General features: G+C 62.4%; 1 protein-coding gene across 3 annotated transcripts; it reads right to left on the bottom strand.

Annotated features, from left to right (window-relative positions):
- Positions 1 to 1,628: 1,628 nt before the first annotated feature.
- EEF1A2 (eukaryotic translation elongation factor 1 alpha 2) lies at positions 1,629 to 10,861 on the bottom strand. Of its 3 annotated transcripts, none has more exons than XM_026015179.2 (8): positions 10,673 to 10,861; positions 9,205 to 9,412; positions 7,408 to 7,587; positions 6,767 to 7,063; positions 5,251 to 5,401; positions 3,221 to 3,477; positions 2,494 to 2,728; positions 1,629 to 2,033 (listed from the first exon to the last, which is right to left on the bottom strand). In XM_026015179.2, exons 2-8 carry the CDS (start codon positions 9,346 to 9,348, stop codon positions 1,906 to 1,908), a joined length of 1,392 nt encoding a protein of 463 aa, XP_025870964.1. In that variant the 5' UTR covers positions 9,349 to 9,412; positions 10,673 to 10,861; the 3' UTR covers positions 1,629 to 1,905. The 3 variants fall into 3 exon arrangements, with proteins under 3 accessions (XP_025870964.1, XP_072591428.1, XP_072591429.1); XM_072735327.1 differs by lacking the exon at positions 10,673 to 10,861 and adding an exon at positions 10,648 to 10,654 and having other exon boundaries at positions 9,205 to 9,413; XM_072735328.1 differs by lacking the exon at positions 10,673 to 10,861 and adding an exon at positions 10,460 to 10,568.
- Between the last annotated feature and the right edge of the window lie 13,958 nt (positions 10,862 to 24,819).

Here is a 24,819-nt window from a genome sequence, read left to right as displayed (position 1 = left end):
CGAAAGGAGGCCCAAAGCACTGAGACCCTCCCCAGAAACCCCACGCTGCACCACGGGCAGGACCCTCGTCTGCCTCAGGCTCTCGTGGGAACGAGCGAGTGCTCCCACCTCTGCCTCCACACCCTCCCGTGTGCCCTGGCGGAGTCCGTGCCCCTGGCGGGATCTGTGACCCCATCCCAGGAACACAGCCCCCTGGAGGGTCCGCAGCGGGGCCCTGCGTCTGGGTGGGGAGGCAGAGCTGCCAAGGCAGAACGGGGACGGAGGGTGAGGGGCTCACTGTGGACCTTCCTCCCCAGTGGGGGCTTATCTCACTCCTGCGCTGCCCCAGGCTGAGAGTTTTCTCCTATGGGGGCCCAATCCTAAGTGGGCCAAGCCTGTACGGACAACTTCCTGGGGCAGACAGTAGGGACGCCAGGTCCCCCCCGGCAGTGACAGTAGCGGGGGAAGGGGGTGCGCGAAGCACCTGGTCTCCTAAGGTAGGGTCGCAGACAAGGTATATGGTCAAGTTCAAATCTCAAAGAACAAATACTTCTCAGTGTGAGTCCTGTGCGCTGTGTTCATATTTAAAAACTATCGACTGTTTGTCTGAAATCCCAGTTTGCCGGGGCTTCCCGTGTCTGTGTTCGCCTGCTCGCCGCCCCCTCCCTGGAGGCCCCTGTGGGTCCATCCAGACCCTTCCTGTGTGGGTCGGTGTGGCTCTTCCTTCTTGTCCCACTCTTCCCGCACCCTCCTGGGAGCCAGGCCCACCTTGGGACAGGTGGGGGGACGCCGGCAGCCTCAGCCAGTGGCCTGGATGTGCCCCTGCGGAGTTCGGGCCCCAACCCCTGGAACCCCGAGATGTGGCCTGTGTGGCCGGCCGGGCTCTGCAGAAGCAACTGCAACGTGGATCTCAAGATGAGATTACCCCGGGTTATCACGGAGGCCGTCACATGCCAGGGAGGTGACACACGGAGAAGCCATGTGACCCGGGGGCAGCCACCAGAACTGCAGGAGGCGCGGAATGGACCCTCCTTAGAGCCTCTGGGGGGAGCGCGGCCCTAACCAAAGCCTGAATTTTGTCCCCCTAGTGGTGACTTTGGCCAAGGAGAGAGGCCGCTGCTGTGGTTTTAAGCCACCGGTTGGAGGCCAGTTGTTGCGGCAGCCCAGGGACACGGAGCCGGCGGTCCCCGGCGCCTGCGGGAAGCCCCCGCCCGGCCGGCCCCAGGCTGGGGGCTGCTTTCCTGGAGCAGCGGTGGCGGGCAGGGGGTGGTCCTTGCCGGGGTTCGGGGAATGGGGTGCCCAGGGCCCCGCTGGGGAGCAGGGTGCCGGGAGTGGAGCCGGAGCCCGGAGGGCGAGACCCAGGACGGGAGTGACCGCCAGGGTGGGGAGGAGAGACAGAGAGCCCTCAGCCCCCTCTGTGGCCTCGGAGCGACCCATGGGACCGCTTCTTCCTTTCTTCGTCCCAGACGCCCCCAGGGGGGCATTTCCAACCCCCCCACCCCCCTGCAAGCCAGACCAGCTGGACTGGGGCGCGCCCCGGGCCAGGCCCGCGGGCGGGGGGCGCAGACGCAGGTGGGACCCCGGGCAGGGATGGGGCTTGGGGAGCGCAGGGCGGGGCGGGCCCCCCCAGAGGCAGGCGCACACGGGTCTGGGGTCGCTCAGTTTATTGGTAAAACGGGCACCGAGCGCGCGGAGGCGGGGCGCGGAAGCGGGGGCGGCGGGGGCGCTTTTCCTCTTAAAGAACTTCCACTGGACCTTGATGGCGAGCATCCAGTCGCTGACCGAGAGCTTCTTACAAGCGGAGGTGCAGACATGCGCCTGGCGGGGGGGCGGGGCGCCGGGCCGGGGGCGGGGCCGGGGGCGGGGCCGGGGGCGGGGCCGGGGCGCGGCGCCGCCGGGGAGGGTCGCGCCGCGGGCGCCCGCGCTTCACTTGCCCGCCTTCTGCGCCTTCTGCGCCGACTTGGTGACCTTGCCCGCGCCGCCGCTCTTCTTCTCCACGTTCTTGATGACGCCCACGGCCACCGTCTGCCGCATGTCGCGCACCGCGAAGCGGCCTGCGGGGAGGGGGCGTGAGGGCGAGCGGCCCGGGCCCCGCCCCCGCCGGGATGCAGAGCGCAGGCGCACTCGCGTCGAGCATCCTTCCCCCGCCCTCCACCGCCCGCGCTTCCCGGGGCGCGGCTGGGCGCCCCCGCCCGCCCGAGGAGCGTGACCCGCTAAAGCGAGGTGGCGGGGAGGACCGTGGGACGCGGCCCAGGCGTGGTGGGCGCCCGGGGACCCTTCGGCTGTGGCTGTGGCCGTCGTCCTCGGGGCGTCTGACCTCCGCAGACCGTGGCGCCTGGGGCCTTGTCTGCAGGGGACACCACCCAGGCCTGGCCAGCAGGGCCACCTGCGCTCCACGGCAGGGAGGCCGCCTGTCTCCCGCTAAACCCTAAGCACAGCCAAGGGCAGGACGCCCTGGGCCACACCCCGACCGGGCCACCCGGCCGCACCTCCCGGGACGCCCGCCCAGCTCACCGAGAGGCGGGTACTGAGAGAAGCTCTCCACACACATGGGCTTCCCAGGCACCATCTCCACGATGGCCGCATCGCCGGACTTCAGGGCTTTGGGGTTGTCCTCCAGCTTCTTGCCCGAGCGCCGGTCGATTTTCTCCTTCAGCTCGGCAAACTTGCAGGCGATGTGCGCCGTGTGGCAGTCGATGACCGGGGAGTACCCGGCGCTGATCTGCCCTGGGTGGTTCAGGATGATGACCTGGGAGAGCAGGGGCGACGAGGGCTTCAGGCCGAGGGAGGCTTTACTGCCCGGGCCTGGGTGCTGGCCATGAGGACCGGTCAGGCCACGGGGGACCCCCACCCCTGACATAGGCGCCAGGGTCCTCATGAAGCCTCTGGCAAGCCAAGGAGACAGGGGTGCCGTGAAGGGCCAGGGGCCCGGGCTTGCGCGGTCTGCAGAGGCCAGAGCTGCGACGGGGGAGGAGAGACTGGACCTCGAGCACTACACCTCGGAGGTCACACAGGGTGCAGTGAAAACAGAGAGAATCCAGTTTACAGAGATGTCTCTGGCCTTACATAAAACCACTCTCAGGAGGCCTGGGCCCCCGGGGCCTCGGTGGCCTGGTTGGAAGGCCAGAGTCTGGGTCCTCCCAAGCACCAGGCCAAGGGGCTGTCAAGGACTCTGCTAATGCCAGGCAGCCACGTCACCAGGGACAGCCCTGCTCCCGCCCTTGAGGGAAGGGCCGCCCACCTGGGAGGTGAACTGGGCAGCCTCCTGGGGTGGGTCGGACTTGCTGTCCCCACACACATTGCCTCGACGGATGTCCTTGACCGACACATTCTTCACATTGAAGCCGACGTTGTCACCAGGCAGGGCCTCGCTCAGAGCCTCGTGGTGCATCTCCACTGACTTCACCTCCGTGGTGATGTTTACAGGAGCGAAGGTCACCACCATGCCCGGCCGAAGGATGCCCGTCTCCACCCGGCCCACGGGCACGGTGCCAATGCCTGGGGAGGAAGGGGGCAGTGAGGGGCCAGTGGGGTGTAGCCCCAGAGATGGAGGGAGGGGATGGGGAGACCCCGCAAGGCAGACACGGGTTCAGACACAAGTGGAGGCTCCCCTGGCCCTGTCAGGAATAGAAGAGACTGAACAAGAGAGAATGCCCAGGAATGCCTGGGCAGGAGCAACAGGAGGGCGACATGGGCCTTTGCCCTCTCTTTAGAGGCCCCTCTGGACCTGGAGTCCTACCCCTGCCCCAGGCGGCAGCTGTCCCCTGGAGGGGCACTGTAGGGACCCCTCCCTCCCTGGACTCCCCTCCTGGGGAGGCAGCAGCAGCAGAGTGGGCGGATGAACAGCCCACCCAGGACTCCCAGCCTGGCTTTGCTGTTGCTGGTGTCGGGGGGGCCACCCCCAAAGGGGCGGGTGCTCCACCCCTAGTCATGGACCTGCTGCACTCACGTGGCTGCCCAGTGGGTGTCTGGTTCCCCCCCCCCACCGCATGTGTGGAGGGGAGGCTCCACCCCCACATCCCTGGTTGTGATGCGACAGAGACTGAGGCTGGTGGCTGTTCTGTGTGCCAGGTGAGTGCGTCACCCCTGCCCTGCCCTGCCCTGCCCGTAGTCCCCGGACTGGGAGTCTCCAGCAGTGCCCCTCAGGGCCTCGTGCTTGTTTATGCTTGCCCTGTCATCTAATGAATAGACTTTCTCATGCCTGGAGCTGGACTAGATCGTGTCTCCCACAAGCCTGGGACTGTCATGGGGGGGAGGGGACATGTGAGTTTCCCTTGTGCCACCCACTCCTGCCACAGGGCTGAGTGCTTATCTGAAGGGGAGAAGACCCTGAACAGATGATGGGTGGATGGGTGGGGGTGGATGGATGTGTGAATGGATGATACGCAGGTGGATGAGTGGGTTGGCGGGTGGATGGACAGATGGATTGTGAGGGTAGACAGCTGTGGGGATCGACAGGTGGATGGATGTTTGGATGGATGCATGGACAGGTAGATGAATGGACGGGTGAATGGACAGATGAATGTGTGGGAGTAAATAGCTATCTGGATGGAGAGATGGATGGAGAGATGGATGGATGGGGGATGGATGGTGGATGGATGGATGGATGGATGGATGGGGATGGATGGTGGATGGATGGATGGAGGGAAGGATGGGGGATGGATGGAGGGAGGGAGGGATGGAGGGAGGGATGGAGGGATGGATGGATGGAGGGATGGATGGATGGATGGATGGGGGATGGATGGAGGGAGGGATGGGGGATGGATGGATGGATGGATGGGGGATGGATGGAGGGAGGGATGGATGGATGGATGGATGGGGGATGGATGGAGGGAGGGATGGGGGATGGAGGGATGGAGGGAGGGATGGAGGGATGGATGGAGGGATGGATGGGGGATGGATGGATGGATGGATGGGGGATGGAGGGATGGAGGGATGGAGGGATGGAGGGATGGATGGAGGGATGGATGGATGGGGGATGGAGGGATGGAGGGATGGAGGGATGGATGGAGGGATGGATGGAGGGATGGATGGATGGGGGATGGATGGATGGATGGATCCACATGCATATGTGGATGGTTGGATGAAGGGATGGAGCATGGATGGGAGATGGACGGATGGATGGATGGTCCCCAGAGTGTACAGCACTGGGGAGGAGGCAGATAACTTGGCCTCAGAAGCTCCTGTCGGGGCCCTGGGCTCAGGGGCGGGGTGGGCGGGCCAGGCGCCCACAGTGGAGCAGCAGGTGGCCAACACTGAACCCTCACTCACCACCAATCTTGTACACGTCCTGCAGCGGCAGACGCAGGGGCTTATCTGTGGGGCGTGTAGGGGGCAGGATTGTGTCCAGGGCCTCCAGCAGGGACACGCCGCTGGCGTTCCCCTCCTTACGCTCCACTTTCCAGCCCTTGAACCACGGCATCTGGATGGGAAGAAGGTATCCATTGGAGGGAGAGACCTCCTGCACCCTCGCCGCCCTACGCCATAGCCCCACGGCCTCCCGGGACCCTCCAGGAATCCCGGTGGAGGTACCTGACCTGAGGGGGGCCTGGGGAGCAGGGGAGCACAGCCCCGCGCTCTCCACTGCCCGATGGCCAGCTGTTTACCCACATCCATCACGATGCTGCACGGCTGCCCCTGCACCCTCCTCACCCCCCAGTTCACACTCCCAACATCACGGAAGCCTTGGAAGAGGTTGGGGAAAAGATGTGGAGCCCAGCCCCGCTTAGTCCCCCCTTCCTGCAGCCCTCGGACCCCCCCGGGCAGGGCTGGCACAGGTGCGGGAAGGGCTGGAGGCTGGCCAGTGGCCAGGCCAGAGGCAGAGAGTCCACGCGGCCCCCAGCCACTGTGCCAACCGTCTCCGGGCCCGGCTGGCCCTTCCCTGCCCAGGGCTTCCCGGCAGCAGACCCAGCGCCCTCCTGGCATGGAGCCCCCCGGCCCGCTGGCCACGGGCAGGCAGAGGCGAGGGGCCGGCAGCGCCGCCCCGTCCGCCCCGTGGGACTGGGTCCTGTGGAGGGCACAGATCAGCAGCCAGCTCCCCGAGCAGCAGGTCAGGAACGGGACGCTCTAGGGTAGGGCGCCCTGTCCGCCTCCCGGGAGGGTGGGGAGTGCAGTGCACTCACCCGTCGCCACACGACAGCCGTGTGGGACCCACACCAGGCAAACACGCAGCCCAGCGAGCCAGGGCGGGGTCCCCAGCCTCGTCCCCTGACCACAGGGCTCCAGGACAGTCCCCCTGGCTCTTCAAGGGCCCCTCCCCGCCCGCAGCACCGGCCAGAGCAGACGGCCGCCCTCCTGGGCCAGGGGCGTCCTCTGGCCCCACTGTCCAGGCACCTGGTCTCAGGCCCTGAGAATTCCTCACCTCCCCGAGTGCCCGCGCCGCAGCTGCCCGAGCCACAGGCTTCCCACCCGGCCGGTGGAGAGCGAGCCCTCGGCCCCTCCCGGAGCTTAACCTGCCCGCGCCCGCAGGGAGGCTCCTGGCAAGGTGAGGACGGCCGGGCAGAGCCCCCAGACACCGAGCACCGGGCCTCGGACCCGGCGGCACTGCTCCCGCGCTGCCCGCCGGAGGGAGCACCCCTGGCCAGGGAAGGGGCCTGTGCCGGCCTCGGGGGCCACAAGGCCCGCGCCCCGAGCACGAGCCCCACGCGGAAGCGAGCGCAGCAGGGCGGGGCGTGGATGCCCGGGGGAGCCCGTGCCCTGCCCGCGCCTGATCCGCGCCCGGGCCCCGGCTCTCGGGGAGGCCCCCAGCAGCCCCGCGCCCGCCCGCCCGCCCGCCCGCGGCACTCACGTTGGGCGAGGGCTCCAGCATGTTGTCCCCGTGCCAGCCCGAGATGGGCACGAAGGGCACGGTGGCCGGGTTGTAGCCGATCTTCTTGATGTAGGCGCTGACCTCCTTGACTATCTCGTCGTAGCGCTTCTCGCTGTAGGCCGGCTCCGTGGAGTCCATCTTGTTGACCCCCACGATGAGCTGCTTCACGCCCAGCGTGTAGGCCAGCAGCGCGTGCTCGCGGGTCTGCCCGTTCTTGGAGATGCCGGCCTCGAACTCGCCCACGCCCGCCGCCACGATCAGCACCGCGCAGTCCGCCTGCCCGCAGGTGGCCGTGAGCCCCGGGCCCCTCCAGGCGGTCGCCCGGGGGTGGGCCCCAGGGGTCTCGACCAGGGGCAGCAGCAGGGCCTTGTCCATCCGTGTGGACGGCCGTCTATCTGGGTCCGTGTGTCTGTCTGCGACGGCGGCCCTGACCCACGGCCCCTCCCAGCCCCTCTGCCTGGCTGAGGTGACGGGCACCTAATCATTCTCTGGGGGCGGCTCTGTAGCAAGTGGGGCGGGGGTGCCTGCCCTGGCAAGGAAGCGGAGGGAGCCCAGCCACCCCCCAGGACCCCAGGGCCCTGGGCCCTCGGGTCCCCTTGGCCCCCCACAGCCCCGCCCACCTGGGATGTGCCGGTGATCATGTTCTTGATGAAGTCACGGTGGCCGGGGGCGTCGATGATGGTGATGTAGTACTTGGTGGTCTCGAACTTCCAGAGGGAGATGTCGATGGTGATGCCACGCTCCCGCTCCGCCTTCAGTTTGTCCAGCACCCAGGCATACTTGAAGGAGCCCTTTCCCATCTGCACAGGTGGGGCATGGCTTAAGGAGGGACCCGGGACTCAGCCTGCTGGCCACGGGTCCTCCTGGGCCACGGGAGCATTCGCAGCAGAGAGGCCTGGGTGCCAGGCTCCCTCACTCCCCACGGGGCCCTAGGGCTCCGATCGTCTGTGGAATGAGGGAGCCAGGAGCAAGGACCCTGAGGAGCACCCAGACCTCAGCCCTGCCCTGCCAGGCCCTGCCACCCGGTGTCCGCTCCTGCCCTCTAGATGGTTGCCATTCGGACGTCCTCCAGGAGGTGGCGCAAGGGCCTGGGAGCCAGGCTTGGAGAGAAGCCACCAGGCCTTTAAACCCCTCCCCTGGCTGAGGGCTCCCCTTTTTCCCGCTGGCCACCCCCAGCCCCGGAGATCCTGCATCGGAGGCCCAAAACGCCACCGTCAAGGTGTCAAGCCCAAAACACAAAACAAAACCCTCTATGACGATTTTTTTTTAAGGGAAAAAAGGGAAATTGGATGAGGTTGCATGTAAGGGCCTGGCTTTCCAGCTCTTTCTACAGACAGCCAAGGCTTCCAAGTAGCTCTAAGGCTCCACCTGCAGACACCTGTGCCCAGCCCGGCGGAGACCCCCACGCCCTGGGCCAGAGCTGAGGCTGCTGCCCAGCTGGACAAAACCCCAGGCAGGGCTGTGCATGGACAGGGCTCTGGCCTCCAGGGAGGCTGCCCGGCCAGGAGGGCCACCCAGACAGGGCCCAGGGGGGACCCAGCGAGACCTGAACCAGGCATCCTGCAAACCCCCACAGCCTCCCCCAGCGCCAACCCCGCATGGAAGGAGGGAGTGACGCAGCTTTTGGGCTCAGGCGCGGAGGGAGGCCGCCCAGCGCAACACCCACACACTCACTCTGAGCAGGGTCAGCCCAGGCCGGCAACTGAGGCCTCCTGGGCCCGGGCCCCAGCCCATCATCCAGGAAAGCACCCTCACAGCCACCCAGACGGGGCCTCTCCCGGAGCCCGGGGGTGGGGGTAGAGGCTGCAAAGGGTGACCACTCCGTGGTCACTTCCCACCCACGGGCTCGGCCACTTAAGAGAAAGGAGGTCAGTCAACGGGGCCCCCATCATCGTCACGAGGCACACGAGGCAACCAGGACCCCCCCAAAAGAGCTCCACCCTGGACGAGCAGCCCTCCCCAGCCTGAGAAAATGGAGCTGATGGGCTGGGTGCCCATCAATCAGCTATTAATAGCCGCCCTGAGTCCTGGCCCAGCCCTGGGACAAGTGAGGGCATCACCCCCTCAGCCCCGGAGACACAGGAACCCCACGCGGGTTCCAGGGTGCTCCACCCCAACTCGCCAGAGGTTTCCAGAGCCAGAAAGGCTGCCCCCAGGGCACCTCCCTGACCCGGGGGCCCCTCCAGCAGGCCGGCCCTGCCCCACTCCAAGCACATCCCCGGGGAGGCTGTCCCCAGGGCCCCCATCCCTCAGGTACTGGCCCCCAGGCAGGTCCTTTAGGGCTCGTGCCCCCTCGTGCCCCCTCGCCCTGGGGGAGGTCAGCGGAGCCTCATGCCCCAGAGTCACTGAGCGCCAGCCCGGCCACCACGTGGACCTGGGGCCGACCTCTTAGTGGGCGGGGGAGGGGACAGGCTCACCTCGGCGGCTTCCTTCTCGAACTTCTCAATGGTCCTCTTGTCGATGCCTCCGCACTTGTAGATGAGGTGGCCCGTGGTGGTGGACTTGCCCGAGTCCACGTGGCCAATGACCACGATGTTGATGTGGGTCTTCTCCTTGCCCATGCTGCCCGGGGGGGTGGGGAGGGGCTGGGACGGCCTGGAGCCCTGTGGCTGGGATTCTGGGATTCTGTGGGGTGGGGCGGGGGACAGGTGATGGGGGCCTCAGAGAGAACCCACAGACGCTGCCCGGCACACCCCTGCCTGCAGAAGGGGCAACGTTCCCACATCTGGCGGGGCGGGAAGTCCCCTCAGCCCCCCTCAGCCTGGGCCTGGCCCGTTTGGGTCAGCCGGCAAGCCCCCACGGTCCAGTGTCCTCCAAATATCTGGGTGTCGTGCCCACAGGGCGCCCCGAAGCAGGTTAGCCCCCCTCTGGAGAGATGGAGAGACACCAGGCTGGGCGAACCCCATGACCAGTCAGGAGCCTGGTGATGAGTCACCCTGCCCTGCTCTCCAGCCTCGGCCCTGCCGCCTGCTGCCCCACCAGGAGTCCCGGGCCCTGAGCTGCCCCCCGCCCCGCCAGCAGGTGGCCAGTGCCCCCCTGCCCCTCCGTCGTCCCCTCACCCCTGCGGCGGCCCCGGGGACAGGCTGGGCCCCAGCTCCCGCAGGGCGGCTTGCACAGCTCGGGCGCTCCCGATCGGAGGGGCCGGGGGCGGCCGGGGGCAGGGAGGTGGGGTCCCTGCTCCTGAGAGCAGGGAGGAAAGTGGCCCCAGCAGCCAAGCTCAGCGAGCGCCAGACGGAGATGCCTGCAGCCTGCTGGGGGAGGGGGCGCCCTCCGCTTTTCCCTCTGGTCGGCCCCGGGGTCACAGCCCCTGCCCCGTCCTGGAGCTCAGGGCAGAAACCTGGGCAGCCCACGAGGGGGGACAGGTGGCTGGGCGAGGGGAAGCAGGTGCCCACAGCGCACCGTGGGGAGCCGACACCGAGCCCGGGCTCCTGGGCCCGCCAGGGTGGGGCCGGTGCCACTGCCCCCCAGGTCTCGCCGCCTCCCCGGCCTCGGGATCCCCAGCTGCTCCCAGCACTGACCACCCTGCCCCAGCCCGCGGGGCCCCGGCTGGTCCCAAGGTCACGGCGGCAGGGCGCTCGCCGCCACCCAGAAGACGGTCCTGCCGCCAGGGCATAAACAAGCGCCGCCGCGGTGCCCCCACCCCACCCCACCCCGACCGCCCGCAGGGCCGACCCGGTGCCCGCTGCCCGGTGCTCGGTGCCTGTGCTCGGTGCCTGTGCTCGGTGCCCGGTGCCCGGTGCCCGGTGCGGGGAGCCGCTGGCCGAAGCCGGAGCGGGCAGCGCAGCGTCGCCAGGTGCCGGCCGCCTCCCTGGGCCTGGCCGCCAGGACAGAGGAAGCCCCGGGAGCGCCGGGGGCGGAGGCGGAGCCGAGGCCGAGCGTCCTTACCCGGAGCCGAGGTCTCAGCCAGAGGGACTGGCGGCGCGGCGCCGGCGGTTTTATCTCTCCAGGAGGGGGTCCACCTATTGACGGAGCGGGCGCAATGCACTGCGCCCCTGCAGTACGGCAATGCGGTACCGGCGGGGGCGGGGCGGGCGGGGCGGCCGGAGCCGAGGGATGCGGGGACGGGGACGGCGGGCGACAGGATGCGGCGAGGGAGCGAGCGCCCGGCGCGGCGCCAGACCCGGAGGGAGTGCAGGCAGGGAGAGAAAGCGGGTCGGGGCTCGCCGGGCGGGGGTGCAGGGGGGCGGGGACGGCGAGCCGGAGCCAGGGGGGCCGGGGGAGAGCAGCGCAAGAGATGGAGGCCGGAGGCCGCGCCAGGCTCAGGCCCTCCTGGACGCAGAAGGGGTGGGGACGGCAGGGCCAAAGGCAGTGCAAACCTGAAAGGGGGTCCTTGGGGACAGGAAACCGAGGTGGGGACGTGGTAGGAGCAGGTCAGGCCTGCGCCAGGAGCGGGGGCTGAGCCCAGCTCTGGGGCTCTGGGCCGTGGCCCTGGGGGGCTTGCCCCCGCCCCCCATGCTTTGATGCCTGGTGAGCAAACGAAGCACCATTGTGCCTCCCAGCGAGGCCCAGAGCCCTGGGGCCTTCCTCCTTTGGGACCCTGCAATTGCTTGTTTTCAGGGCCCCATCCCCGTGCTTCGGCCACATGAGTCACCCTGGCATGCCCCCAGCCCGGCCCCACGGCACAGCCCGAGATCGGTGTCTCCAGGGTCCCCCCAGCTGGCCGAGTGGCTTGAGGCTCTGTGGGAGATCCACCTCAACCTCCCGCCCCTGCTGTCCACCCCGGGCTTCTGTCCACGCAAGTCTGTTCCCAGAGCCCACCGACACCCTCCAGGCTGCCCTGGTGCGTGCGAGCGGGGAGGGGTCCCGGGCAGGCAGAGTCCAGGCTCTGGCCTCACTCCTGGCCCCCGTGTGACCAGAGTGCGAAGCCACGGAGGGGCCAGTTCTGTAGAAAGTGTGTTGCGGGGGGGTCTTGGAGGGTCCAGGGCAGCCCAGGGCAATGGCCAACGTGGGTTCTAAGGAGGGAACCGGGCAGGCCTGTGCTGTGTGAAAGCCCGGGGCGCAGGCCTCTTGGCCCCCCGCACCTCTCCCTGCGGGTCCATCGATCTGAGACCTGTCTTGAGTGGGAATAATCCCACTCCTGTCTTATTCATCTTTGTAATTGCGAGGTCTGGGAGAAGGTCAAGCAAGGTGAGTGGGTGACAGCAGAGGCCCAGTGCCTAGCACCCTCCCCTGGGGCAATGCCTCACAGAGCCCCCGCAGCACGGCAGGAAGTAAAGGGGCCCAGGGCAGTGGTTGGGGGCCAAGCAGGTCTCCCCAGCCCATGGGGGGCCTCTTGGGGAGGGGACAGGCCCTCCCACCAGGCCCTGCCCCACAGGACCCACATCTGCAGCCACAGACAGACGCACTCCTAACCCTTCCGGGCAGGGAGGGGCCCTCAGATGACTCGGGGCACTTCCAAGTGCTGCTGATACCATCAAACAGGAGCCAGGATTAAAAATAAACTGGCAAGCAGTGGAGACCCACCCCACCCCCGCCCAGCTGCCCTCTATATTTGACGTGTCCCTCCTGCCTGAAGGTTAGCAGGGATTTGGAAGACACTGGGATTGGCTGAAGCTGGGATGGGCCAAACCATGACTGCAGAGGCCCAGTCCCTGGGGATGTGCACCCCAACTGCCCCAGAGGGACCACCAGCACCCAGGACCCTGGGCTGCCTGCAGACCAGCCCCCCAACAGGTCTGAGCTGCGCCCCTCCACTCCTGGCTCACCCACTGCGGTCAGCCCAGTGGCGACCAAATCACACCAGGGCTGGCCTGTGCCAGGAGGCCACGCTGCCCGCAGCGGCGGCCACTGCTGGTGGAATGCAGCAGCGTCCCCGAAGGTGCTGCGCGCAGCCCCCCCAAGGGGTCCGGTGGGTTCTCCCGAGTGCCTGTGTCCCCAGGCTGTGCCCCATCCGCCCGGGGTGGGCTGCCTGCCGGGGAGCCTGGACCCCACGGCGGCCAGCAGACCCGCAAGCTCACTGGACCGCGCGTAAACAAGGTACGTGCTGAATAATGACACGCCTGCCGCCTGCCGCCTGCGCCCGGTGACTCCTGGCCGGGGAGGTCTGCTGAATACCAAATACTACGCAGCCGGTCGCCAAGCCCCGCGGCTCACCAAGTGCTGGGCGGGGCCACCGGCCACCGAGCACCCACTGGGCGTGGACCGCGGACCACAGTGCCCAAGGTCACACAGCAAGGAGGGCAGAGCGTGCAGGCTGCAGGGAGCCAGGCCCGTGTTACATCAGGACAGACGCCAACTGGGTCCCACCTGCACTCCTCTCCTCCCCGGGGCGGGCTCGCCACACCTCCCCCTCCCCTCCTTCTCCTTCTCCCAAATCTGAGCCACCTGTCACCATGGCCCCCATAGCAACCACGGGTGGGGGGGGGGCACGGGCCAGGAAGGGGCCGGCCAGCCTGGTGCAGGGGGGCGGGCAGGAGGGGGGTGCAGGTCCGCCCCCTCAGGCCGCTCTGGCCGCAGGTGCCCCCAGCCACGGGCGGCCTGGGGAGACGCAGGCAGCCCCCTCTTTGGCTGGCTGAGGCTTCCTGAGCCTGGAGAAAGAAGATCCAGCTAAAATTAACCGTTATCAAGCTGTCAGCCTGGAAATAAACGCTGCTCCGATTGGCTGCCGGTGATGTCACCGCCCGGTTAATAATAACCGCGAATGCACACTGACCACCTGTGCATGTGCTGCCCTGTGGGGGCCAGGGCCACCGGTCACCCTGCTAGCTGCTGCCCAGGCGTGCGGGCAGGGTGGGGGCAGGGCTCGGGCGCCCGCCGCCTTGGGGCGTCTCTGAATGACCTCAGCTCGCGGCCTGGGATGCCAGGACGTCAGTGCTCAGCCTCCCTGCGGGGCCAGTGACATCCAGTGTCCAGCTGTCCCGGGCAGCACGACCCTGGACGGCCTCGGGGACACTCACTCCCGCCCCCAGCTCCCCAGGGAACCGAGCAGCCCCTGGGGCCGCAAATCGAGTGGCCTCCACGGCCAGGAGCTTCTGCCAGAGAAGCAAGATCGAGGCCCCAGATCCGAGAAGTTGGCGCTCCCAGGGGGCGGGGCGGGGCTGGAGGGGTGCGGCCGGCACCCCGACCCCCCGGCAGCCAGCCCTGTGCTCCCCCCGGGGCGCTGGTCACCCTGGACAGTCCAGGCCACCGCGGGAAGCCAGCGTGCCTGGGGGGTAGGGGCCCGGGAGGAGGGGCACCGGCCTGGGCCCGCCCAGGTACCTGCGCCCCGGCTGTTGCCATGGTGACGGAGCCGCACCGCCGGGAGGAGCCTGGTGACGGTCACCTGGGCTGGGGGGCGGTCCGCCAACACCGGAGCTCCACCCCTGCCCGGAGTCCCCCTGCTTCCAGGGAAGGGGCGTGGCGGGCTTGGCCCCACCAGCTCCCCGAGAGGCCAGGGCTGCAGCGCCCTCCCTGCAGGTCCATGCAGCTGGGGGCCACCAGAGAGCCCGGGGGGAGGACAGGGGGGAGGGTGGGACGGTGGGACTGCCCACCCGCGGGTGGAGGGAGAGGGCACGGGCTCAGGGAGGAGCGGCTCCAGCTCGGAGGCCCTGGCGGAGCCAAGCTCCTTAGCAACGGAGCCCAGGTGTTCACCTGGGGAATCGCCGCCTCCAGAGCAGAGGCCCCGGGGGCCTCGGGCTGACTGCTGCGGAGGCTGCGGTGGCTGCGGTGGCGTCACTGTGCCCGTGGGTGGTGGGGGCCCAGGAAAGACCGGCTGAGGAGGCCAGCCCTCACCTGGGGAGGAGGCGGGGACGGGCGCTGCCCTTGAAAATACTTAGGAGTGCAAGGGTCCCCATGTCCCTGACCCGCCCCAAGAAAGAGAACACCCCCCCCCCCCCCCCCGCCCTCGAAGGTCACCGCGGTCCCGACTGCAGACCCCAGATCGCACTGTCTGCTGGCAAACTTGCCCTGCGTGGTCTTCTGTGTGGCTCCTGCCACTGCCACCTGCTGTCATGCGTCCGAGCTGTTGTGTTTGGTGGTTGGTCCTCCTCACTGCCCCGCGACAGCCCGTTTCCGAATTGGAACGACCGCCAAGCCGCCCGCGCGTTCTGTGGGCGCCGTGTGCCACTCTGCCCGCGGACTGCCCCTCGGCTCTCAGGTCACACTTCAGCACCTGCTCTGTGACATGGGCAGAGCTGAGGGTTTCCGCGTCGGGCGAGCAGATCCATCCTGTAGGGCGGGCGGTGAAGGACGGACTTAGAGCTGAGAGCAGATGAGCTGCTACGCGGCCTTTTCCCTCTGGCGATGAGGACATTTACCTATTGTTTGCACATCTAGTAATTTGGGGCTGGAAGTTGAACGCTCTGGGAAGACTGGGCTCTGGGAAGACTGGGCTCCGTGGTCCCCGCGAGGCCTGCTGGCTCTTGTCTTGCAGCCATTTGATCTCGGCTGCAAGCCTGCGGGGCTCCTTGCGGCCGATCTACGCGTAAAACCGGCGGCGTCTTCCGAGCCGCAGGGCTGGTTAGATTCGACCCTCAGTCTTGGTCCCCCGCTCTCCACGGGGCTCGGCTCTAACTCTTCTTAGATGGTCCTAGAGTAGACATGACCGTGGGTTGTCGTCTTTCCTCTCTGGTGTTTAAGTGTTTGTTTATTTAAGTCATCTCTACACTCAACATGGGGCTTGAACTCAAGACCCCGAGATCAAGAGCTGCACACTTGATGGGCGACTTTTGTGTTAAAAAAATAAGTCTGGGGGCACCTGGGTGGCTCAGTGGTTGAGCGTTGCCTTCAGCCCAGGGCGTGACCCCGGGGTCCCAGGATGAGTCCCGCATCAGGCTCCCTGCATGGAGCCTGCTTCTCCCTCTGCCTGAGTCTCTGCCCGCCCCCTCTCTCTCATGAATAAATAAATAAAGTATTAAAAAAAAAAAAAAAAAGACTCTGTCTTGGCAGACAGACCTGAGCGAGGGATTCTCCTACCAGCCTTGAAGAGGTGAGCTCCCAGGAGGTGAGAAGGCCGGTGAGGGCCGATGGCGGAGACCGTGGGCAGCTCCTCCGTGCAGAGCGGGCCTCCAGCTGTGTATCAGACAAAGGGGGCCTCAGTCCTACAGCCCCGTGACCTTAGAAGACGACCCCAAGCCTCGGGTCTGACTGCCCACTTTTGAAACCCTGAGCAGAGGACGCAGATCAGCGGTGCCTGGACCTGACCGCAGAGCCAGGTACGTACAATAAACGCATGTTTTTAATTTTTTTTAAAGATCTTTATTTATTCATTTGAGAGAGAGGGAGACAGAGATAGTGACCGAGAGAATGAGCAGGGATGAGAGGGAGAAGCAGACTCTCCGCTGAGCAAGGAGCCCGACTCGCAGCTCGATCCCAGAACCCCGAGATCGTGACCTGAGCCAAAGGCACTTCACCGACTGAGCCGCCCACGTGCCCCTAAACGCGTGATTTTTAAAGTCGCTGAATCTGTGGGAGGCTGCTGTGCAGCCGTCGGCACCAGTACTCGGGGCACGGTACCCCCTGGGACGCCTCCGCTGGCCTCCCCGGCCCCGGCCACAGGCGGGAGCCTCGCACCCGAGCTTCCCCACACGTCAGCGGCCTGCGCACCAGCCCCGAGCCCCCGTGGGCGGCCCAGCGAGTGTGGGTCGGCGGAGCTCACGTCCCTCCAGCCGCTGCCCGCCTCGCGTGGAGCTCCAGTTGCTCGTGGAAGCGGGGCTGGCCTGCGACCTGCCGCTTCTCTGTGCTCGGAAGTGGACGTGGGATCCACACGCATCCATTTTTTTATCTTGAAAAACTTTCACACTTGGAGAAAAGTTGCCAGAGTCAGTGTCCCAGGCATTGCCTGTGGCCTTCGTCCACACCCTCCGGTCGTCAGCATCCACCCGTCCTGATCGTTCTCTCCGTGTCTATGCTGATCCACGTGTGAAAGGGCTTCGTGAGTCACGGCCTCTACTCCCCAGTACCCCAATGGTATTCCCCGGGCTGCCCGGCGCCCCATCCCCCCAAGGCTGCCCATCCCCCCAGGGCTGCCTGACACCCCGTCCCCCGGTTCCAGGACCACACGTGCTAGAAACAGTCCCCGCCGTGTGTCTTCTATGACCCCGGGATGTTTTAGAGCTCAGGCCAGCTGTTTTGAAGATGACCCTCTTTTGGCTTTCCTGGTGTTTCTGCATGAAGAAACTCAAGTGTTGTTTTGTACCGGGAGCCCCAGCAGAGCGACACGAGTCCTCGCAGGCCGTCGGAAGGGAAGCTGCCTGACACAGTGTGCTCCTTAGCGGTCCCCCGGTTGAGGTGGTGGCCGCTAGCTTCTTCCATAGTAAAGTTACATTTTCCCCTTTGTAATCAATAGCTAATTAATGAGGAGGTGCCTCGGGATCGATAAATATCCCATTCCTCATGGAAATCCCTCTCGCAGCCTAGCACTCAGTGATGCTTCTCACCTGAATCGATTTTTACTATGATGGTTGTGCTTTAAAATTATTATTATTATTATTATTATTATTTTAAGATTTTATTTGCTTATTCCTGAGAGACCCAGAGAGAGAGAGGCAGAGACACAGGCAGAGGGAGAAGCGGGCTCCATGCAGGGAGCCGGATGTGAGACTCGATCCCAGGACCCCAGGGTCACGCCCTGAGCCCAAGGCAGACACTCCACTGCTGAGCCCCCCAGGAGTCCCTATTATTTTTTATTTTTATCTTTTTAAATTATCACACAGAGGGATCCCTGGGTGGCGCAGTGGTTTAGCATCTGCCTTTGGCCCAGGGCACGATCCTGGAGTCCTGGGATCGAGTCCCACATCAGGCTCCCGGTGCATGGAGCCTGCTTCTCCCTCCTCCTGTGTCTCTGCCTCTCTCTCTCTCTCTCTCTATCATAAATAAATAAATAAATATTAAAAAAATAAAAAATAAAAATAGGGGCGGCCCCGGTGGCACAGCGGTTTAGCGCCGCCTGCAGCCCAGGGCGTGATCCTGGAGACCCGGGATCGAGTCCCACATCAGGCTTCTTGCATGGAGCCTGCTTCTCCCTCTGCCTGTGTCTCTGCCTCTCTGTGTGTGTGTGTCTCTCATGAATAAATAAATAAAATTCTTTAAAAAAAAAAAAAGAAAGAGAGAGAGAGAGAGAGAAAGAAGAAAGAAAAAGAAAGAAAAGAAGAAAAAAAGAAAGAAAGAAAGAAAGAAAGAAAGAAAGAAAGAAAGAAAGGAAAAAGAAAGAAAGAAAGAAAGAAAGAAAGAAAGAAAGAAAGAAAGAAAGAAAGAAAGAAAGAAAGAAAGAAAAAAGAAACTGCCAAACTGGTCTCCAGACTCAGGTCCTGTCCTGCACGCTCACCTCAGGGCATAGGCGTCCCCGGGGCTCTGCACCCTCCATAGCGTGTGGAATTGTCTGGGTGGAGGGTGCTTTCCGCTGCTCTCGTGGGTGTGTGATGCCATCCCGTTGTGGTTCTAGCCTGCATTTCTCTAATGGCTGATGACGTTGAATAACTTCCCGTCTGCTGATGGGCGCATCTGCTTTCATGAAGTTCTGTTTTGGTCTTTTATCTGAAAGAAGGAAGGAAGGAAGGAAAGGGGGAGGGAGGGAAGGAAGGAGGGAGGGAAGGAAGTAGGGAGGGAAGGAAGGAGAGAAGGAAGGAAGGAAGGAGGGAGGAAGGAAGGAAGGAAGGGAGGGAGGGAGGGAGGGAGGGAGGGAGGGAAGGAAGGAGGGAAGGAAGGAAGGAAGGAAGGAAGGAAGGAAGGAAGGAAGGAGGGAGGGAGGAGGGAGGGAGGGAGGGAGGGAGGGAGGGAGGGAGGGAGGGAGGGCGAGCTTTATCAAGGTGTCACATACCACAAAGTGCATCCATTTAAAGTGGATAATCAGGGATCCCTGGGTGGCGCAGTGGTTTGGCGCTTGCCTTTGGCCCAAGGCACGATCCTGGAGACCCGGGATCGAATCCCATGTCCGGCTCCCGGTGCATGGAGCCTGCTTCTCCCTCTGCCTGTGTCTCTGCCTCTCTCTCTCTCTCTCTGTGACTATCATAAATAAAAAAAATAAAAAAATAAAGTGGATAATCCAGTGGCTTTAAGTGGATTTGGAGAGTGGGACCATCACCGTCAGCCCGTCCGAGGACATTCCATCACCCCACAAGAAATCTCGTACCATCCGGCCATCACTCCCACCCCTCCCCTACCTTAAACTAAGCCCAAGGCAACCACCCGACTCTGTGTCTGGATTCGCCCGCGCTGGGCACTCCGGAGGCATGGAGGCAGGGGCCTCTTGGCGTGTTTTCAAGGCTCATCCCGGTTGCGGTCCTATCGTTACCTCCTCCCCTTGCTCTCTTCTTTTTTTTTTTTATTTATTTATTTATTTTTTTTTTTAATTTTTTTTCCCCTTGCTCTCTTCTTTTTTTTTTTTCCTCCCCTTTCTCAATCACCGGATAATACCTTGCTGGTTCAAAAATAAATAAATAAATAAATACATAAATAAATACAACCTTGCTGGTTCCTTACACCACGTCTTGTTCACCATTCATCAGCCGATGGACATTTGGGAGCTGCTGTGAACACCCGGGTCCGAGTTTTCTCTGTGGATGCGTTTCCAGCTCTCTGGGGTAGATATCTAGGAGCAAAACCGCTGTGCTGGGCGAGCATTAGCCTTTCAAGGAACTGCCAGACTGTCTTCCACGGCAGCTGCACCCTTTTGCGTCCCGCCAGCAACACGGGAGGGCTCCAGCTTCTCCTCATCCTCACCAGCACTGGTTACTATTTTTCTTTTTTAAAGATTTTTTTTTTGGGAAAGAGTCTCAATCAGACTCCTTGCTGAGCAGAGACCCCGATGTGGGGCTCGATCCCAGGACCCCGAGATCGTGACCTGAGCCAAAGACAGACACCTCACCGATGGAGCCCCCACGTCCCCCTTCCAATCCACGTTTAGATACATAACCCATTTTGGGTTTTTTTTTTCATTTGCTTTTATTAGAGTTTGACTTGCCAACATATAGTATCACACCTAGTGTTTATCCCGTCAAGTGCCCCCCTCAGTGTCCGTCACCCAGTCACCCCAACCCCCCACCCACCTCTGCTTCCACTTGTTTGTTTCCCAAAGTTAGGGGTCTCTCATGGTTTGTCTCCCTCTCTGATAATTCCCACTCAGTTCCCCTCTTTTCCCTTATAATCCCTTTCACTATTTCTTATATTCCCCGTATGAGTGACACCATGTGATGATTGTCCCCAGATTGACTTACTCCACTGAGCATCATACCCTCCAGGTCCATCCACGTCGAAGCACATGGTGGGTGTTCGTCCCTTCTGAGGGCCGAGGGATATCCCACTGTGTACAGACACCACAGCTTCTTCACCCATCATCCGTCGATGGACACCGAGGCTCCTCCCAGTGTGGCTGTTGTGGACACTGCTGCTGTGAACACTGGGGTGCAGGGGTCCTGTTTCACCGCATCTGTATCTTTGGGGTAAATCCCCAGCAGTGCACTTGCTGGTCGTAGGGCGGCTCTCTTGGTAACTCCCTGGGGAGCCCCTGGTCCCACCCACGGTAGCACAGACCTTTACACAATATCGATTCTTCCAGTCCGTGAGCATGGGATACTTTTCCATCTCTTTGTGTCTTCCTCAATGTCCTTCGGAAGTGTTCTGTAGTTTTTAGGGTACAGATCCTCTACCTCTTTGGTTAGGCTTATTCCTAGGAATCGTACGCTTTCGGGTGTGATTGTAAGTGGGGTGGACTCCTTAATTTCTCTTTCTTCAGTCTCATTGTCAGTGCGTAGAAAGGCCACTGATTTCGGGGCATTGTTTGTCTCCTGCCGCACTGCCGAATTGCTGGATGACTTCTAGCAATCTTGGGGTGGAGTCTCTTCGATTTTCTATGTACAGTATCATGTCATCTGCGAAGAGGGAGATGCCAATTTGAATGCCTTTTATTTCTTTTTTTCTTTTTTTTCTTTTTTTTCCTTTTATTTCTTTTTGTTGTCTGACTGCTGAGGCCGGGACTTCTAGGAGTATGTTGAATAGCAGTGGTGAGAGTGGACATCCCTGTCGTGGTCCTGATCTTAGGGGAAAGGCTCCCAGTGCTTCCCCAGTGAGAATGATATGTGCGGGGATCCCTGGGTGGCTCAGCGGTTGAGCGTCTTCCTTCGGCCCAGGGCGTGACCCCGGAGTCCTGGGATCGAGTCCTGCATCGGGCTCCCTGCAGGGAGCCTGCTTCTCCCTCTGCCTGTGTCTCTGCCTCTCTCTGTCTCTCATGAGTAAATAAAATCTTAAAAAAAAAAAAAAAAAAGAATATTCGCTGTGGGGTTTTCGTAGATGGCTTCTAAGATGCTTAGGACTGTTCCCTCTGTCCCTACATGCTGAAGACTGTTGATCAGGAACGGACGCTGTATTTTGTCAAATGCTTTCTCTGCATCTATTGAGAGCATCATATGGACCTTGTTTTTCTCTTGTTGATGTGATGCATAACCCATTTTGAATTAGTTTTTGTGTAAGACGTGAGATTTAGGTCAAGTTTTACTTTCCTTGCATAAGGATGTCCAATTCCCCCAGCACCGCTTATCGAAAAGATTCTACTTTCTCTGCTGAATTGCTCTTGCATCTTCTCAAAACGCAGTTGGACATATGCTGGGAGGGCTTCCGGACACTGCTCTGTCACATTGATTTATGTCTGCATCTCTTTACCAAGACCAACCTGACCTGATTATTGTAGTTTTATAACAATTGCTAAACGTAGACAGTGTGGAAAGAACAGCCTCTAGCTGGTAGACACGTGAGGGAGACTGTATCCAGGCCCCTGCCTTCTGCCAAGTACAAAAATTAATTCAAAATGGATCAAAGGCCCAATAAAACTATAAAACTGTTAGAAGGAAACGGGTGTAAATCTTCATGACCTTGGATTTGGCAGTGGTTTCTTAGATGTGGCACCAAGTCCGTGAACAACAGAATAAAACATAAGCGAACGGGACTTCATCAACATTTTAAAGTCTTGCACTAAAAAGGACACAGTCAAGAAAGTGGAGACACAGCCTACAGGATGGGAGGGAACATTTACAAACCACGCTGGACCGGGGTCTAGTATCCCGAATGTATGAGGAACTATCAGGACGCCATGACGCACGGGCCACAAGTCAATTTAAAAACGGGCGAAGAAAAAAAATAGAATAAATAAAATAAAATAAAATAAAATAAAATAAAATAAAATAAAATAAAAACGGGCAAAGGATCTGAATAAACACTTATCCAAAAGAAGACCTGCAGATGGTCGAGAGGCGCGGGAAAAGATAGTCAACGTCATTCTCGCTGTGCGTGGTGACGGGTCAGCGAGATGCAGGACGCAAACCCACAGACGTTTCTGCAGCGACAGTCGGAGACGTCAGTCCCGCCCTGACGACGAGCGGGCCGCCCGGACGGACGGACGGAAGCGAAGGAGGGAAGCCGAGGACTTCACGCCGCGGACCAGGCAGGTGGAAAGCGCATGCGGGACCCGCCACCCAGCAGCACCTGCCGGACACCCGCGTGGGCCTCCCGCACGGACCGGATGTCGGGCACAGACCGGGTCTCGGAGGGTGTTGAAAGCTACTCGCGTGAAGTCACCTCTGGACTCACAAGAGGCTGAAGGTGGGCGCCCGAAACAGGTCACGCTGGAGCACCTGCGGGTCTGCGGAAACCGGACGACACGGCTCGGAGAGGGGACGGCGGCGATCTCAGAAGACCTGGCGGAAGGTGGGGAAGGAGGACGGCGTCCGCGGCATAGGCCACGCACCAAAAATGGGGCCGAGGAGGATGTTTATCGCGACAAACGTCCGTGAAAGCACAAGAAAGGTCTCCTGTCAACAACGTGACCTTCAGACGAGGACGAGCTCAACCCCGAGGGCGAGAGTGGAGCCAAAGACGCCCGGCGGCGCTGCACCCGCAGGAGGTGGCGGGGACAACGTCGGGGGACGCAGGGGCGCCGGGGCTGTTAACGGGGACAGAGTCCCAGTTCCACGGGATGAAAGCGCCGGGAGCCGGTGGCAGTGAGGGCTCTCCCAACGCCGCCGGGCCGCACGCTGAGCAATGGTCGGGGTGTTTCTTCTGTCGCGTGTCCTTTACCCCAACGGCGATCTTTCTGGAAAAGAGGACATCGGGAGCCACGCTACAGTGTGCGTGAGCCCCATCACCCGGCAGAGGGAAGGAAGCCAGACCCAGGAGCCCCCACGCGGGCCGAGCCCACGGACGCAGAAGGCAGACTCCTGCCCGCGGGGGCGAGGAGGCGCCCAGGGAGGCACCGCTGCGTGGGCACAGGGCCTCCTGGGGGCGGCGGCCAACGTGTTGGACCAGGGGCCACGGTGGCACGACGCCGGCTCCTCCGTTACGGGCATGTCACCCCAATTTGGGGGCTGTGATTTCTGCACGTTCTTCTTTTCCAGAAACGTCTTAGTGCTGATGGCTCGTGTGTCTGTCACATAGCTCGGGGACTGCTCGTCTCCCCTCCGAAACCTTGCTGCCGTCGTCGCTGGCCTGCGCCGGGCCCGCGCATCGGGCCGCAGGGCTGGACGTGTGTGCGGGGCTCAGCCTCTGTCTCCCTCGTCTGCCGTGGCTTCTGTCGTCGGCATTTTATGTTTGGCACCTAAGTTTTGCCAGGTTTAAACGTAAGCGTCTCACGGCCGGGACGCACCTTATAGACGGCGGTGTCTACGCGTCTGCTTCCAGTCGTCAGCGGCCCGTGGAAGGGGACTAACGCCGCCTCCTGCTCACCACGCCTGTTCACTCAGCTTTTTTGTGGGGTCCTTGACGACAGGCCGCCGTGCCACCAGTGGACAGGGATGCTTTCACTCCTCGTGGCCGGTCCGTGTGTCTTTTGCTTCTCTTTCTGGCCTTGTGCCGGCTGACGCGTCCAGCAGGTGCAGGATACCGGCGGCGGCGGCAGTGGACAGTCCCCGGTCCCGGGGCAAAGACGCGGTCCCTCTCCGTCGCGCACAAGGCTGGCCGCGCCGGCCCTAAGTTCTCCATCGCTGCTCCGCGATCCATCGCACACCCTCTCCCCTACTCCCCATCTGCTGAGTAGTTGCCGTGAGCGGATGCTGGGTTTTGCCGAAGCTCGTTCCCCATCACTCGATACGGGTGCGCACGAGCGCCTGTGGGTCCGATCCTGCGACAGCTGCCCTGCGGCCTTTGTCACATCGTCCAGCATCTCGACGTCTCAGCGCCTCGGGGTTTGCTGTGGTTTCCCGCACCAACTGCGCTTTTCCTGGTGCTTTTATGCTGAGTAATTTGGGATTTTATCCTAAAGTTCGGTATTTTTGGTGAATGAACCCTTTCCAGTTTGTTGTGTGCCTTGGGTTGAATTTCAGAACACTAAAATGGTTGTTTCTGACACTTTTTTTTCCAGGTTTACATTTGCGTTTTGGGGAGAATGTTTGTTGACCTCCTCACTCCTTCATCTGTAATATCTTTTATTACTCAATTCACCCTTTCATCAAATATATTTATTAAATGTTTTAAAGATTTTATTTATTTATTCATGAGAGACACACAGAGAGAGAGAGAGAGAGGCAGAGACACAGGCAGAGGGAGAAGCAGGCTCCACGCAGGGAGTCCAATGTGGGACTCGATCCTGGGACCCCGGGGTGACACCCTGAGCCAAAGGCAGACGCTCAACCACTAAGCGCCGCCCCCCCGCCGGCGCCCCCCTCCTGCAGATTTTACTTAACCACCTAGTAAGCAAATTAGGTTAATTTCCAGCAGTGAAAACCGCTATTAATAAAGCTCAGGCCTTTCGCTGAGCACCTGCTACGTGCTCGGTACCGGTCTAAGCATTTACGTGAAGCATCTTTAACCTCAAAATAGCCTGTGAGTCGGGCTCTTCCCATTCCACAGGTAAGATGATGGGAACGGCGGCTGCGGTCCCGGCCCCAGGGCATCATCCGGCCGCAGGAAGTGCCTCCCATAGTCCGGAGCCGAGGGGGACATCATCTACCACCTACGGAGGCACCAGCTCCTGCTAGGGAAGCCCGCAGAGCTGCGGTCTGGGGAAGGAGACCTCCGACCCGAAGGTGGGGGGCAGGGCTGGGCTGCTGTGGTCCCAGGGGGCCTCCTTCTCCGGGAGTAGCCCGAGCCCGGAGAGCCCCAGCCCTGCTCGTCCCTTACCCCAAACACCTGCG

Source organism: Vulpes vulpes, chromosome 14 (genome assembly GCF_048418805.1).
Source record: "Vulpes vulpes isolate BD-2025 chromosome 14, VulVul3, whole genome shotgun sequence".
Classification (NCBI taxonomy): domain Eukaryota; kingdom Metazoa; phylum Chordata; class Mammalia; order Carnivora; family Canidae; genus Vulpes; species Vulpes vulpes.
This window is presented reverse-complemented; position numbering and strand designations above follow the sequence as displayed.